General features: G+C 35.5%; 2 protein-coding genes and 1 long non-coding RNA gene across 5 annotated transcripts; 1 reads left to right on the top strand and 2 right to left on the bottom strand.

Annotated features, from left to right (window-relative positions):
- Positions 1-407: 407 nt before the first annotated feature.
- Positions 408-3,123, bottom strand: LOC108553648 (15-hydroxyprostaglandin dehydrogenase [NAD(+)]-like). The gene is made up of 7 exons (XM_017908635.1): positions 2,789-3,123; positions 2,261-2,421; positions 2,028-2,154; positions 1,658-1,764; positions 1,392-1,565; positions 1,040-1,194; positions 408-953 (listed from the first exon to the last, which is right to left on the bottom strand). The coding sequence occupies exons 1-7, from the start codon at positions 2,790-2,792 to the stop codon at positions 719-721; spliced, it is 963 nt and encodes a 320-aa protein (XP_017764124.1). The 5' UTR covers positions 2,793-3,123; the 3' UTR covers positions 408-718.
- A 6,409-nt stretch (positions 3,124-9,532) lies between these two features.
- LOC108553651 (15-hydroxyprostaglandin dehydrogenase [NAD(+)]-like) lies at positions 9,533-15,179 on the bottom strand. Of its 3 annotated transcripts, none has more exons than XM_017908638.1 (7): positions 14,881-15,179; positions 14,507-14,757; positions 14,282-14,408; positions 13,591-13,697; positions 11,846-12,019; positions 11,048-11,163; positions 9,533-9,734 (listed from the first exon to the last, which is right to left on the bottom strand). In XM_017908638.1, the coding sequence occupies exons 2-7, from the start codon at positions 14,597-14,599 to the stop codon at positions 9,560-9,562; spliced, it is 792 nt and encodes a 263-aa protein (XP_017764127.1). In that variant the 5' UTR covers positions 14,600-14,757; positions 14,881-15,179; the 3' UTR covers positions 9,533-9,559. The 3 variants fall into 3 exon arrangements, with proteins under 3 accessions (XP_017764127.1, XP_017764128.1, XP_017764129.1); XM_017908639.1 differs by having other exon boundaries at positions 14,507-14,632; XM_017908640.1 differs by having other exon boundaries at positions 14,507-14,618.
- Positions 10,852-11,871, top strand: LOC108553653 (uncharacterized). Its single transcript, XR_001890652.1, has 3 exons — positions 10,852-10,985; positions 11,106-11,154; positions 11,795-11,871. It is a non-coding gene; the product is annotated as an uncharacterized LOC108553653 (long non-coding RNA).
- Positions 15,180-16,294: the final 1,115 nt, after the last annotated feature.

Below are 16,294 nucleotides of genomic sequence, written 5' to 3'. Positions count from 1 at the left end.
AGTAAAATAGGGAGGAATATGGGGAAAGAAGAAATATAACTTTTAAGTTTTATGCATTACGCGTGTAAAGAAATGCACGGTATATGTGGTTTTCCGATAATGAATTTTTGTTTTGTACAACGGATATTGTGATTCCCAATGCTGAATAATATTGATGTAATAAAATAATGTTTGTTGTATTTTTTAAGCCTACCAATTACTATAGGGAACATTTATTCGGGAAATATTTGTGAATTATAGTTGCGTTTTTTCGTATGAATGCTTGGCAAGGAAGAAAGAATATTTGTAAATTGACATTATTGAGCAGAGGTTTAAGAAATAAAAAGAGATTTGATCATATAAGAAAACAGATCATATCATTATTGTCAACAACTTAACTACTACTTAAGGAATTGTTAAATGCAATGGCGTTGATTTATGTACAAAGTATGTGTATACATGTGCATTATCTTTATAAATACTTTACATTGTATCAATGACTAACAAATATCAAGCGATTATAACTTGAACCTTTCTCAATTACCTTCCAGTGATTGAGAAGGATTTAATTTGATCATTTTCGTCACTTCTTGACAACTTTCCATTCGTAATTCCTGCACAGATTACCGTGCAGGAATTGTTTTAAACCATGCGACAGAAAACTAGCGATTCCAATCTTCAAAGCTTCTTGGAGAACGTGGAAGATCATCGTGGCCGAAGATATCTTGCTGTCACGTCATCATGCACAACTCATCAGACCTGTTCGTGTATTGTCACAGACTTCTCTTATCGGACGACCTCTTGTCACTACCTTGGTTTCAACCACTGTAAAGTTGTTCTTATAAGTTCGACGTAAACTACGTGGATTTGGTACATAGACTTCGTATGGTGTCCGTCCATTTTCAATGACCCATATGCTACCAGATTCTCCAATCCTGAGGATCGACATTAAACCCTGAGCTACCACGTACGGGCTATAAAGAAAAAAATGTAATTAAGATTGATTTTTTTTTTTTTTTTAGTTTTTAAGTTGAAATTGTCGCTGAAAATAGTAACTCACGTTTGTATTGATAGCTGTTCCAGATTTTTTACAAAGTCCGCTTTCATAACTCGGGAAAGTAACTTATTTGGGCTGTCCACGGTGAGCGTAGTTTCCGTCAGGCCAGGACACAACGTTATCACACGAATACCGGTCTTTTCATACTGGTAAGAGTCCTGAATTGAATTTATGTTTATTTTTTTATTATATTTTATTTTTAACAAAATGTTCGTTTTGTAGATTGATCGTAATATCCGAAGAGGAGGAAGCAAATAACACATTGTGACATATCGACTTCGTGACAGGATATCAACGAAGATTTATTTAATTAGCTTATTCATTTCGATATAATTTATGACAATAAATATCTTACCGCAAGAGATTGCGAGAGACCAATAATAGCATGCTTGGTGGCCGTGTAAACCGGAAGTTGAGCGGTGCTTTTGATGTCTATGTGTTGACTGACGTTTACCAAAGTTCCTCCATGTCCGAGTTGGTCTCTGCCCAAGTATTTTACAGCCAGTAACGCGGTACATACCATCCCACCCTGGCATATCAATTATAGTAATAGAAAGGATTTTTCATTTAAACGTAGAAATAAAATAAGAAGTAAAATAAAATGATTTTCTCATGACTTACAATGTTAACTGCTATTTCTCTTTCCCAACGTCGTTCGTCCAGAATACCAGCATTATTTACCACAATATCGATATCGTTCATCAAATTTGAGGCTTCCTTAAAAGCCGCTGTAACATAAAATGAAATACAGTCTACTCGAGGAATAGAAACAAATAGAACAGGTAAATTAAATTAAGTCTTAATATTTTATACTCCATAAACGCTTCGATTTTTCAATCAAAATATTTATGTTTCTAGATCAAGGTGGTCCAGTCAACGTCTTCGTCGTTATCAGTTACTAATCAAAGGGGTTCAGCATTTTAGAAATTCATACAAACTTATCAACGTGTTATCTACTCAAGTGCTTTTCGTGATGTGATTCGATGCTCACCGGTCATGTCTTCGTAATTGGAGACATCGACGTGAATAAAGTGTACCTTTTTCTCCCCGCAGGATTTCTCTACGCTCAGTTCCACCCGTTTCCCGGTTCCCGCGTCGACGTCTAATATGGTTATTTTCTAAAAAAGGAAGGATTCGACTAAAGTGGATAAAATACCAGGTACTAGTTTGACGATATTCTTGAGATCGATTCACAAAAAGAAAAAGATGAAAGGGAGAACTTACGTTTGCACCATGTTTCAGGAAGTGATTCATAAACGCGTGGCCCAAGCCTGCTGCACCGCCAGTAATGAGCACGTTCTTTCCGGATACAAGACCGTTTATCGTTTCCATCTCCTTCGCTTTCTCGGACGCGGAAGACCGTCTGCGTTTGCTGCTTTCGTTCTCTATAAAATTTACGAGACATCCAACACGTTAGTTTACATCCACGGATGATTAATAGCTTTCGTAGATATTTCAAAGTATCGCTTGACCAAATTATCTCGATGATATTTGACCGCACGATAACTCGGCTCTTATTTTCTATTTAATAATTCTTTCTTCTTTTGTTGCAGATAGAAAATATGCATCTTCCACTGCGAAGAATTCAGTTCGTTTATTTATTCGGATAAATTGCTCAGATGAAAATCTCTGTGCGAAACTGCAGGTTTTTCTTTTTTACAATTTATTAATCAAATGATAAAGATGATAATCTGAACCGGTGTACTACATGTTTATTTCATTTCTCCATTCTAGCAGTACGCTTAAACGTACCCATTTCTCTTCAAAGGAGGTTGCGACAGAATTTGACACACGAGGCAGCGTTCACCAGTGTTAGAGGGCACAAGACGGGGTCAACGTGTTTCGACGTACTGAAGCTAGATTGGTCGTTGCCAATCGTATTTATATGCGCGAGAAGCTGTCATTTCTACGAATGGCATGATATAAACGCGACGCGTCTTGGATTTTTATCGTGCGAAGAGCCTCGTGGATAGGTGGATAAAGCGGACGAGCCGCTTCTCTCCTCGCCTCGTTTTCTCGATGGACGATGGATACAGCGGTCGATAGCGTCTCTAATTAACCCTTCCCGTCGAAACTAATTAATTCAGTTCGCGGCCACGTATCTCGCGTTTACCGCTTACTCGAAAGAAATTTCAACGCGACGCCTGCCTTCGCGATAAACGCAATTAAACCCTACTTCGATGTCGACAGTTCATCGATAAACGCATGATTTATTCGGTTCTACTTGCGCAGTTTTAATTACACTCAGGTGTGCATTATTGGTCGTTGATATGCTAATAGAATTCTGCTTAAGGGTGAATTTTCAATGAAATTTGTTGCACGTTATCAAATTAGTATACATGCACGTCCATCTTGGTTCTTTTGGTACTTCTTACATTACTGATTCTATTTCTTTTATTGAAGCAAACATTGTTTACATCTATCTCCATTTGAATTCACATTTACAACATTAATGCATTCCTTTGTAGTAAATAAGCAAAGAATAGTCTTTCTAGTGTTAAAAAGATAGAATGACTTAAGAAGGATATTAATTTAGAGGAATTAATTAATACTGTATCTATATTTTTCGTTTCTTTTCCTTTTCGTCGAATCTTGCAAATGTATCGTTGAAATTAATATTTCACAGCTAGTCGAGGTTTGTCGATGAGATTGCTGAACGTGGGACATAGTTGCTCGATTACCCAACGACGTTACGTGATCTTGTCCTGTAAGTGCGACCACGGTGCAACGACCTCGCGATAAAAATTCTGCGACCTATTCTCTCCTCGAGAACTATCCGTAATTCCCACGGATTACAGCGTGGACAGGAAACGAGGATCAAGGCGTCCATCCACTTTCCTTGACTCATCTTCGATGAACTTTGACGAAGTACGCGAAGGGGACGATTAGAAGAAATCTCATACGAATACGTCATTCGTCGGTATTTTTTGTCAGGCTGAGATAGCAAGATCGACTTGCCAGCGATTCCAGCGAACCTTTGGTTTTTATTCGTTTTTGCATTAAAGAGAGAGGGCAAGGAAAAGTGTATAAATTCTGTAAAAATACGATCGCAGGCCGAAGTGAGATTGGATAATATTCCCGATCTCACAACCTCTGCCGATCTTTTATCGCGCTCCTTTTATCCTTTGTTCTTGTGCTTTTCTCTTTTGCAAAACCCCGAGTCGTTCATTCGTCGGATGTAATCGCGAATAAATAGTCTTGAAAAATATAGTTTACGCAGTGTCGTGTGGCGCGCAGCTGCGATAAAGAGTAGACGTACGCGCAGCTCGTGCTTCGCGGCCTGTTATCGGGGAAAAAATGCATTTAATGTGTTCGTCTCGGCGAGCTCGAGATAAATCGCGGCGAATCCACGCGTTTTAAAAGGCGCATCGCTGATCCGGTACGAATCGGTTCACTGTGAACTTTACTCCGACGAATCTCGAATCGACTCGAGCGTGATTTTCTTTTTCTTCCTATTTTTCCTCTCTTTCTCTTTTTCTTTTATTTTTATATCACCTCTATTTTTCGAATTTTTTCATCGATAAACGCATGATTTATTCGGTTCTACTTGCGCAGTTTTAATTACACTCAGGTGTGCATTATTGGTCGTTGATATGCTAATAGAATTCTGCTTAAGGGTGAATTTTCAATGAAATTTGTTGCACGTTATCAAATTAGTATACATGCACGTCCATCTTGGTTCTTTTGGTACTTCTTACATTACTGATTCTATTTCTTTTATTGAAGCAAACATTGTTTACATCTATCTCCATTTGAATTCACATTTACAACATTAATGCATTCCTTTGTAGTAAATAAGCAAAGAATAGTCTTTCTAGTGTTAAAAAGATAGAATGACTTAAGAAGGATATTAATTTAGAGGAATTAATTAATACTGTATCTATATTTTTCGTTTCTTTTCCTTTTCGTCGAATCTTGCAAATGTATCGTTGAAATTAATATTTCACAGCTAGTCGAGGTTTGTCGATGAGATTGCTGAACGTGGGACATAGTTGCTCGATTACCCAACGACGTTACGTGATCTTGTCCTGTAAGTGCGACCACGGTGCAACGACCTCGCGATAAAAATTCTGCGACCTATTCTCTCCTCGAGAACTATCCGTAATTCCCACGGATTACAGCGTGGACAGGAAACGAGGATCAAGGCGTCCATCCACTTTCCTTGACTCATCTTCGATGAACTTTGACGAAGTACGCGAAGGGGACGATTAGAAGAAATCTCATACGAATACGTCATTCGTCGGTATTTTTTGTCAGGCTGAGATAGCAAGATCGACTTGCCAGCGATTCCAGCGAACCTTTGGTTTTTATTCGTTTTTGCATTAAAGAGAGAGGGCAAGGAAAAGTGTATAAATTCTGTAAAAATACGATCGCAGGCCGAAGTGAGATTGGATAATATTCCCGATCTCACAACCTCTGCCGATCTTTTATCGCGCTCCTTTTATCCTTTGTTCTTGTGCTTTTCTCTTTTGCAAAACCCCGAGTCGTTCATTCGTCGGATGTAATCGCGAATAAATAGTCTTGAAAAATATAGTTTACGCAGTGTCGTGTGGCGCGCAGCTGCGATAAAGAGTAGACGTACGCGCAGCTCGTGCTTCGCGGCCTGTTATCGGGGAAAAAATGCATTTAATGTGTTCGTCTCGGCGAGCTCGAGATAAATCGCGGCGAATCCACGCGTTTTAAAAGGCGCATCGCTGATCCGGTACGAATCGGTTCACTGTGAACTTTACTCCGACGAATCTCGAATCGACTCGAGCGTGATTTTCTTTTTCTTCCTATTTTTCCTCTCTTTCTCTTTTTCTTTTATTTTTATATCACCTCTATTTTTCGAATTTTTTCTGTTGTATTCTTTTTTTTTTATTCCATTTTTCTTTGTCTTTTTATTTTTCTTTCCCTTTCTTTCCTTTTGGTTTACTTTTACCCTCTCTCTTTTGTGGTTTACTTTCTCTTCTACTTTTCTTTGCTTTCTTTGCTTTGAATTTCCTTTCTCCTTTTTCTTTTCTGCTTTATCCTCTTATCTTGGGCCCCCTACTCTCTCCACTTCTTCAAATTAATTTTTTTATTCTATTATTTCTTCTTCTTTTCTTGTAATATTCGACAAGTCAGTAAAGAAATTGCAAAATACCGTACACTTCTGCAATCGTCTATTGCAGATTCGTAATTGTATGATTAATACGTAATTGTGTGATAGCGTCACTTTAAAATGATCACGTAATTTATTGAAACTGTTTGAGAAACGAGCGATAACAATGATTATTCTTTTGGGCGGTATCATTTGCGACTTCTGAAGATTTTAGATTTAAGAAATGGTAGCATTACGATTGGAAGTGAATTTTTTGAAGTAGGAATACCCGATAGGAACTGCAGTTGCGAAAGAAAGACAGAGGGAAGGGGATAATTATAATGGTTTGAAGTACTGACAATTTTTATCGACTTCTATTGCACGTGTCCACAATGTGCGTGGAGATAATTATAATACTATATTTAATTGTTTAATAACGTTTAATTGTTCGTACATAAACGAGACAACGAGCGATCAAAAATGGCATTCAATTTTACCAATATTGATTACAAATGTTTTCGAAAGCGACTAAATTTAGATAAAAACGAGTCCCTTATTTCATCTCGTGAAATAAGCAATTGATTACGAGAAATGAAGCAAAGGACAATGTTCTTCGTGCGTATTTTTCAAGCTTATCGTTCTAGGGCAACGAAGAGCATTTTCTTATTTCTAAAATGATAATGTCTGTAAACGAACTTCCATTACTTCTCACGACTATCTTATTCTTCGATATTTAAACAACTGTACATATATTTACAATTGTGTTGCATTCGTTAGAATTTTTAATATCACAAAAGGTATAAGATCCACTTAGTAAAGATAAAAATTACAAAATGGCCTTTTGAAATTTTATAAAAGTCTCGTTATTCACGATAGATGTATGCAATCGAATTTTTGTAAATTTTTGTACCGAGAAATATTTCTCGAGGCCAGTTTGTAAAATTATCCAGACAATCTGCAACGATAGAGGCGCATTTCGACGCGACGATTACTTTCCCCGCCATTTTGAAGTCCCGTCGAAGTCTCAGTAGATGTTAAACGGGATGTTGACGGGTTATCGTTCGCTCGACCTGATTACAAAGCTTTGTGCATGTACTGATTGTCGTTTTGCGATCAATTGTCTATGCGAAGTACCGTTCCTTGTCGAACCCTGTAACCGCGCTAATTTAAGTACAGATTATGCATAAGGGTACACACCTACGTGTTTCACATGAGAAAAATGTAAAAAGAAACGGGGCCATCTCCTTTTTTTCGTATTCGATAAAAGATTCGAATCAAAGTTCAAGTGATTTATAGTCTTCAGAGTAATCGAGTCTCCAGTGGTCCTTGATAACACTATGCTGCGACCAGCCCAAAAACATTCTTTCACTCCCACAAAGAGAGAATCACCATGGGTCCTCGAGTACTTGACTTTGATTTATGTACCCTTTTCTCTTCGAATTAACGCTGCAAATGAATTCTAATTTCGTGTACCAAGTCTTCCATGAACTTTGAAATGTGTGAAATATGAGAAAAATGAGAAAAATTGTAAAGGAGACTAGTGGAATTTAAAAAATAGGATATTGATAGTTTTAGGATATTTAAAAGTTGAATAGTTGGCTATAAGAAAATTTGATTATTGTACTCAAATGTAGCCTAATATTTATGTATTAGAATTAATTGTAGTTGAAATTTATAACAGAGTATTATACTTAAGCTAGTAATAGAAGAGTATGTATGTACATTTGAATATCTCAATGACTAATTGTATTTTCCCATTAGTGGTGCTCAATGAAAATAAGGAAATAACGTTATAAATAATACAAGATTTGTTAATAGCATATTAAATGAACAAAATATTTTACTATAAAAATTGGAAATTATATTACAATTATAATTGCAATTATAAAAGTGGGGAAATATTATTATGATATATTCATACGTATAAGTTATTATAATTAGATAGTAATTGCAAAACTATAATATATAGCTTCTGTTGGAACATTTTCATAATCTTCCATGCAAAAGTTTCTTTAACGATGGACCAATTTCGCAAGTGGTAAAACCCTTTTGAGCTTCGCGTTTTCGACCAATGATGTTACTCTTCTGTATATCGCTACTGATTAGACATTAAGCTCGCATTTAAGTAGAGTATTTGAGATACCCGTTATTTGTTGTGCTGCCACGTTACTTATATCCGGCGATAACGCGAAAGTGGACGCTCATCTTGCATGAACTTTTTCGCCTTCGGGACGTTGGCTTATCTTCGACGTTCCTGCGATGACATACAGGGAGGTTGATAGTTGTATCGAGTGTAATTACTTGCGTTTAATAGATGTTCTCTTATCTGCATTTAGGAGATGGTCTCTTAACCGGTTAGGCAGGCGGGTTTTATGAGCCTAGTCTCCTCTGAGAAATTTCATCCTGGCGAATAAATTAAATTCCCCTTTGAATGGATAAACAAGCTCGAATGTGTGTGTGCGTGTTAATATATTAGTTCGTTGTACGATATATGCATTTAATTCGTTATTATTAATATCAATTAATGGATATGGATAGAATTTCTAAGGTACAAAATTAATGACAGTAATAATATATATATAATATAATATATTTAACCCTTTGCACTCGAGAGGCGTCCTTCAGTCGCCATTTGATCAAATTTCGAAGCTCGATGTTAATTAATATATCAAATTTAAGATAATGTAACAGTGTGCGAGGTATCGAAATTAAATAATTCTACCTGTTAATTATTATACGATTTCTTACTTATTGTTAGAAAAATATCATCAGCCTTATAGTAGAAAATTTCTCAACTCTTCAGCCAAAAAATCGTCGAGTGCAGAGGGTTAAAGGCAAAATTAATTATTTTCCTTCCGTTTTAATTATTCGATGAAAGATTGTTCCTCCACGTCGACGTTCTTTGATTTATCGTTGAATTTCGGAGAGCGAAGAATGGAATAATTATACTTTCTAATTTTTATATTATCTTTTGTTCCGTTTGTTTATTGAAAGTTTGTCTATTTAATAATTCTGTAGGGGTCTTGATAGGACTTGCGAGAAAGTCCTCGAAGCTCCTCGAATTTGGTATCCATCTAGTGACGAGAGTGAGAATGATGGTCGTCACAGATTCAATTATTAAACATTATTAAATAATTCAGTACAATTGTCATATTTAATAATAATAACTGCTAATAATCGTATATTATTAGTAAATACTCGATTTATATCGCGTATCAATACTATGACAAGTGTCCTCTTCATTTTCATTTCATTCGTTCATATTTTCCTGTTCAGGTACACAAGAAATAATTATCGTGTGGATTACAAATACGAATTTTATTATCGTCGAAGCAGTATACCGGAAATGATGCAAATATAAAAAGTATCGTGAGTTACATTAATAATACATACGTTGTATATATATAATACATTAATAATCTCATAATAATCTCTATTTACAAAACTCTGTTCGTAGAAATTTAATTTATTTCCACTTTACGTTCAGCATCGTCTAGTACGGAGTCATCGAACTTTTGTGGCAGACTGTCGAACAATTGTATCTCGTACACAGGGTTCCCGTCCTCGCTGATCCAGATGCTTCCGTTCTGCGCGCATCTGATGACGTAAATTAAACCGTGCGCCATGCTGTCGATTCTGATAAAACACAATAATGGCGCTCACAACGTTGGCAATAATAATAACAACGTTAATAAATCACACACGAATGCAGAAAATTAAGAAAATTAATCCCACAAGGATACTGTCGAGATTATGTGAAAAATAGCACATGCACACGTGTAAAAATGACATACATATGTAAAAATATACTATAATATTTATATAAAGAGGAGATGAAGGAAGGAATGGGAAAACGGAAAAGAAAGAGAAGAAGAACAATAGGAAACAGAGTGACTGACAATTAAAACAGATGCCAAAGAAAAGTGCAATAAAGATTGCAGCAGGACATTTAGGTTAGGAAAGGGTTAACCCTTTCGGTATGGAGGAGCTGGCCGCGGTTATACATTCGTGGTACGAGGCAGTTTTTCACAAGAGTGGTGACACTGAAAAATGTCAAAAACCACGAAAACGTGTTTTGCGGTATTCATAGAAATTTCGAGCGTGATTGACACTAAACTTTTCATTTGGACAGCGACAGTCATCGGTGACGTTTCGTGGATGCCGCCAATAGGCGACGGTAGTACCCAGAGAACGTTTCATGGCCGCCGCCATTGGGCGGCAGTAGTGCCGAAAGGGTTAACCACTTGCGTTATAAAGACGTGCCACGCACGTCGAGATGCTTTTGTTCCAAAGCCGCCAGCGACGTGTATACCACGTCAATGTAACGCCTTATCGCATGTTACATGCACGGCAACCGAAAGTTAAATCGTAGTTAAAAGTGGTTAAGCTTAACCCTTTGACTACTACAGACTTTGAAACCTACTACGCGGGTAGGAATTCATTTACAATGTCCACCGAGAACGGCAAAATTTTGGGCACAGATGCGCCCTCCGTGTCAGAAAAGCAAACTGTGCTGAACGCTTATATGTGCCCTCCGTGTCAGAAAAGCAAACTGCGTTCAGCGCTTATATGCGCCTTCCGTGTCACAAAAGCAAAATTTCTGAGCGCGTATATGTACCCACAGTAGCCAAGGGGTTAAATAAAAGACTGGAATTTAGTTTAACCACTTGCGCTGGAAAGACGTGCCACACACGTCATAATGCTTTTGCGCAGAATCGCCAACGACGTGGTACACATGTCGTTAGGCAATTGTCACAGAAACACTGGACCATTCTGGCACACGCGTCACTGTGAACTTCTTGGCAGCTCGAGTGGTTAAAAACTCATAAGATCAGATAAGATTAGAAGTTAAATGGAAATGTACAAAGTGTAGTGGGCAACCGGAAGGTACGAGATAAACAAATAAATAATAATATTAATATTTGTATATAGAAATGAAAGGAATTTACCTTCTAATGTATTTGTCTATCATATATAACTTATCGTCCATATTTTTGAAATTTTCAGAAATTTCCGGACACATGACGATTATCCTCACTCCAGTCCTCTCGTAATGGTAAGGTTGCTGTGCACGAGAATCAAAGTGTTAATCAAAATTCAGGAATTCCATTTGTATATGTATATACAGGGTGTCCCAAAAGGACGTATACACACTTTAATACCTTATTCTTTCTAATTTATTTTTTCTTTTCTAGGTACAGCCCATTAAAAAATAATTAAATTAAAATAAAACAAGACTAGACTTTGAAAAACGTAAATTTTTCGTTACAGGAAAATAGTAATTTGAAAGTTGACGATATTTTTAAAACGGTAAATAAGAAATTAAGTATGCAAATCAAGACGTAGAATTATTTTACTTCGATATTCCACTCATCGTTGGGTAATTGTAAATTTGATATATTAATTAACATCCATCTTTAGAATTTGATTAAATGGCGGCTGAGAGGCGCCTCTCTAGTTAAAGTATTACCATAAGTGTGAAAACATACTGGAAATGCAAAGACGGTTTAATTAAACAGTAAAATATATACTGTTTTTATAATCACGCAAAGTGTGCATACATTTTTTTGGGACACCCTGTATATATGTTATTTAGGGACTTAAGTTTTTGATTTCGATTTTTCGACGAACCCATCCCTCGTATTATCCCATCGAGATTAATATAGTTTTATTAAAATATATTATTCTCGTTTCAGGTCACAGGGTGTTGAGAACACCTGGATGATCTTCGATGAAGCAGAACTCACCGCAAAGGATCGACTGAAGCTAACCACAGCATGCTTCGTGGCGGAGTACACTGGAAGCTGAGATAAGGAGTAGAGGCCAGCTACAGACGATACGTTCACGATAACACCCCCTTTGCCACCGGAGTCCTTTTGCATTTGTTGGATTCCTAGAAGCGTTCCGCGTATCACCGAGGTCTGTGCAAATCGATTTTTATTAAGCAATTGCAATGATAAACCGCGAACGTTCGGATGATATTTTCTCATTCTGTCCAGGTGGAAGAAATCTGTGCCAGGAGGCTGTGCGAGCAATTGTAAATGTACACGGAGTAGTATCTCGGGGTATAATAATTGTACCTGCAATGTCTAGTGATTATAGTAATTATAGAATACGCGAGGTACCTTGGGGTATAATTATGCCTATAATACCCAGTGCCTATAGTAATTATAAAATATACAGGGTGCTGCAGGGTATAATAATCTGTCTGCAATGTCTGTTGCACGTGGCAATTGCAGAATATGTAGGGTGTCTCAGAGTGTGATAATTATATCTATAATAATTATTGTATATAGTAATTATAGGATATACAGAGTGTCTTAGAGTATAATAATTATATCTCTTGCGTATAGTAATTATAGAATGAGTAGAATGTCTTAGACTGTAATAATTATCCAGTGTCTGCAGTAATTATATGATATATACATGGTGTCACAGATATAATTATTATATCTATAATATCTAATATCTGACGTCAATATTATGACAAATTAATTGTACTTAAATTAAGAACATTATTACAAGTGATTAGATATTGTTTCTTTGATTTAAAATGTGAAATTCAATGTTTGCTGCAGGGTATAATAATTTGTCTGTAATGTCTGTTGCACATGGTAATTGCAGAATATGTAGGATGTCTTAGAGCGTGATAAATGTATCTATAATAATTATTGTATATAGTAATTACATATAGGATATACAGAGTGTCTTAGAGTATAATAATTATATCTCTGGTATATAGTAGTTGCAGAATATGTAGTGTGGCTTAGATTGTAATAATTATCTAGTGTCTGCAGTAATTGTGTGATATATACAAGGTGTCACAGATATAATTATTATATCTATAATATCTAATATCTGACATCAATATTATGACAAATTAATTGTACTTAAATTAAGAACATTATTATAAGTGATTAGATATTGTTTGTTTGATTTAAAATGTAAAATTTAATGTTTGCTGCAGGTAGATAATTCGACACTGGTATAATGACGTAGTTAAAGCACACAGTAGTGCAGAGCTAAGTAAATAAGATACGTAGAGATGTAGATAACAACAGTGTGTAATTTCAAAGTCACGTGGTGTGACAGAAGTTACGTTTCTTATAGGCTCTGTCAAGATTTAGGTTCGATAATGAATTCAGTGGCAAATTTGGGCTTCCAAAAGTCCGAAATATTGTAAATTTTTAGAGTTCTATCCAAATTGATTAATTATGCACTGTAATATCATATTTTATAAACATTTTTGATAAATCCTGTAGATTATATAATTTTAATTAATTTTTCATAAATTTTTATTATCACTCGTGGTCTCGAGTCTTAAATTCACCACTGAATGCATAGTGACTATGGGAAGAGATGAATTATGCTCGTCTATGGTTCGTGATGAAAGTACAATTCGAAAAGCAATTGGATGTCGTGATTTAAGATCTATCGCCTAGACCTATGACCCTAAGTTCTCGATTGCATTCAGGGAAATACTCTTGCTTACCACGTTTACGTCAATAGTCTTCGTGAAATTATTCTCATCGATTATGCCAGCGTTGTTCACTAGGATCTCCAGACCACCGAGTGTCTTCACGGCTTTCTTGAACGTATCTGTTACAGAAATCAGATAGCATAGGATTGATTTACGTAATCCATATAAAATTTATTGAAATTAATCTCAATCTCGGAAATATCTCCTAAAGACAAAACCAAAAGGAAATTATAGTAATTTATCTAAATTATAAGAGCAATTGAATAGTAGGAGTATTTTATATATTTAAACTGCAGAAAATTAGTAGCAAAATTAATATGAAACTAATTCTTCAAAATTAATTTTATTTTCTTCCCCACCGTGTTTTCCAAATTTATTTATGGTAATTCAATGACAATGACAATTCTAGATAAATTAGCAATAATTATATAATCATCTCAACGATAATCCTAATTGTAAATAAATTATTAGAAGATAGTTTCGACAATAAATTAGTAATAATTAGAAAATAATTTCAACAATAAATTATTACTAATTTATTATTAGTACTAGTACTAATTAGAAGATAATTTCGATAGAAAGTTAGGAATAATTACAAAAATAATTTCAACAAAATTATAAAATTGTATAAATGACTAAATCGTTAGATAAAATAGAAGTGGGACAAAATTATTACAAAATAAAGGAAGTACAAAACGATTACCATCAAATAGAGAATTATTTGCAACATCACAGTGAAAGAAGACAGCACGATTGCGACCGAATTCCGCGTTCAGAGTGTCCACAGCGTTTTGGCCAGCTGTCTCCCGGATATCTATCATCGCGACGACCTGAAATCATTTTTCCCCATGATCATACGTAAGAACGACTAACAATAAGACACTTATTACATTTTCCTTCTCATTTTGCCTTCAATTTTTCTACTTACAGCTGCACCATTTCGCAACAGTTCTCTGCCAATGCTCAGACCCAAGTCACTGGCAGCTCCCGTCACAATGGCCCTCTTACTCCTGATCTGCATGCTTCCTGTATAAACTCCTCTTCGAAGAAGAAACTAGAGATCAGCTTTATCAAAATCTTCGCAATTTCACGAAGCTTAAGAAGGTTTAAATCTTGCACTCTCTGTGTGATTCGAAATTCTTCAAAGTGAAGAGTAGTATCCTAAGCTTCAGAGATGAACTATAGAAAAATAAAACGAAGACTTCAACTATCAAGTGTTCTTAGATTCGGATTGGAATTTCGAAGTTTCGAGAGTTCAGGAATTAAGTTTCGAGACTTTAGAATGAACGCAGCTGAACAAACCCTTGACTCCTGGTCACGACTCCTTTGATCACCTGGATGACACCTGTCTCTCCAAAAAGGTATCAATATGGAGGCTATCGTGTGCTTCGTTTAATTGTGCCTCTTATTTCTTTCAAAGAGGAACGAGGAAGTAAATTAAAACGCTTATGGAACAGTTTCCTGCGATTTTCACCGAAAAACAGACATTGTTTTAACTGTTTCATTTACTAAGACAGAGAGCACAATGGATAGAGAAGGGTAAATTCGATGAAGTGTTCACTGGGAACGAGAAACGGGAGCGAAAGAACAAGACAGTCAGAGTCTTGGTGGTTACTGACTGCTGTTTATTGGAGATTCTCTGTCCAGCTGATAGGAAAGGCAGTTGTTGCTTTCGTATTGTGATCTTTGACCTCTCGTGCGCCATGATGCTTCGCGAGCATGCGAAACTTGCGCTATCTGTGTCGATCGTGCGTAACAATCGCCATCTTTTATTAGTGAAGAAGTAATGGTAATTGCCGCAAAATTCGTGTATAGTAATTTTGTTAATATTGTTGTATTCTGTAGCGAGTAGGTATGTCAAGGTATGCTATAGAATAATAGTGCTAAAGTAAGAATGAAAATAGTATAGTAAAGCACACTAGGTATTCCAATAACGTAGTAATACGATAGTATAGTAATACTATAATAAGTAGGCTAATAGTATAGTAATATTATAATAGAATAATAGCACAGTAGGTATTCCAATAATGTAGTAATACGATAGTATAGTAATTCCATAATAAGTATACTAGTAGCGTAATACCATAATACTATAATAAGTAGGCTAATAGTGTAGTAATATTATAATAGAATAATAGCACAGTAGGTATTCCAATAATGTAATAATACGATGGTATAGTGACACCATAATAGGTATATTAATAGTATAGTAACAGCACAGTAGGTATACTAATAGGGTAGTAGTGTGATAGTATAGTAATACCATAGTGGGTATATTAATAGTGTAGTAATATTATAGTATAGTAACAGCAGAATAGGTATACTAATAGGGTAGTAGTGTGATAGTATAGTAATAATGTATTAACTATGCCGTGTATAATATAATTACACTATAATAATTGTAGCTTATTATTATATATTTTTTATGTACATACAATACTTGTAAATATAGTATATATATATATATATTGATTTTATTATTTTTGTGTTAGTATCTGTTTACATTTGTTTAATGTATATTGACCAATTACAAGAGTAAGAAAGTGAAATGCTTCTGCAGATTTTCGCAGTAAAATTTTATTTAGTATAATTTATACGTAGTTTTGTGATATTTCGTGTAATTTTCTCTTTATTTCGAATTTATCGTTGCATTTAGTACCATCATCAATTATTAGCAATGACTGTAGTTAATTTTCTTCTCGAAGGTTACGTTGTA

Source organism: Eufriesea mexicana, unplaced genomic scaffold (assembly GCF_001483705.2).
Source record: "Eufriesea mexicana isolate 0111107269 unplaced genomic scaffold, ASM148370v2 scaffold11618, whole genome shotgun sequence".
NCBI classification, from domain to species: Eukaryota; Metazoa; Arthropoda; class Insecta; order Hymenoptera; family Apidae; genus Eufriesea; species Eufriesea mexicana.
This window is presented reverse-complemented; position numbering and strand designations above follow the sequence as displayed.

What these genes read in the sequence shown, in the direction of transcription:
- LOC108553648 (XM_017908635.1), bottom strand. An exon ending in GAGAAATAGCAGTTAACATT is followed by an intron (nt 1,566 to 1,657) that starts GTAAGTCATGAG and finishes TTGATATGCCAG; the next exon opens with GGTGGGATGGTATGTACCGC. An exon ending in GAACAGCTATCAATACAAAC is followed by an intron (nt 954 to 1,039) that starts GTGAGTTACTAT and finishes TTTTCTTTATAG; the next exon opens with CCCGTACGTGGTAGCTCAGG.
- LOC108553651 (XM_017908638.1), bottom strand. Translation starts at nt 14,599, where the DNA reads ATGCAGATCAGGAGTAAGAGGGCCATTGTGACGGGAGCTGCCAGTGAC. An exon ending in GCTTCAGTCGATCCTTTGCG is followed by an intron (nt 11,164 to 11,845) that starts GTGAGTTCTGCT and finishes TCTCGTGCACAG; the next exon opens with CAACCTTACCATTACGAGAG. An exon ending in ATAGACAAATACATTAGAAG is followed by an intron (nt 9,735 to 11,047) that starts GTAAATTCCTTT and finishes GTGTTTTATCAG; the next exon opens with AATCGACAGCATGGCGCACG.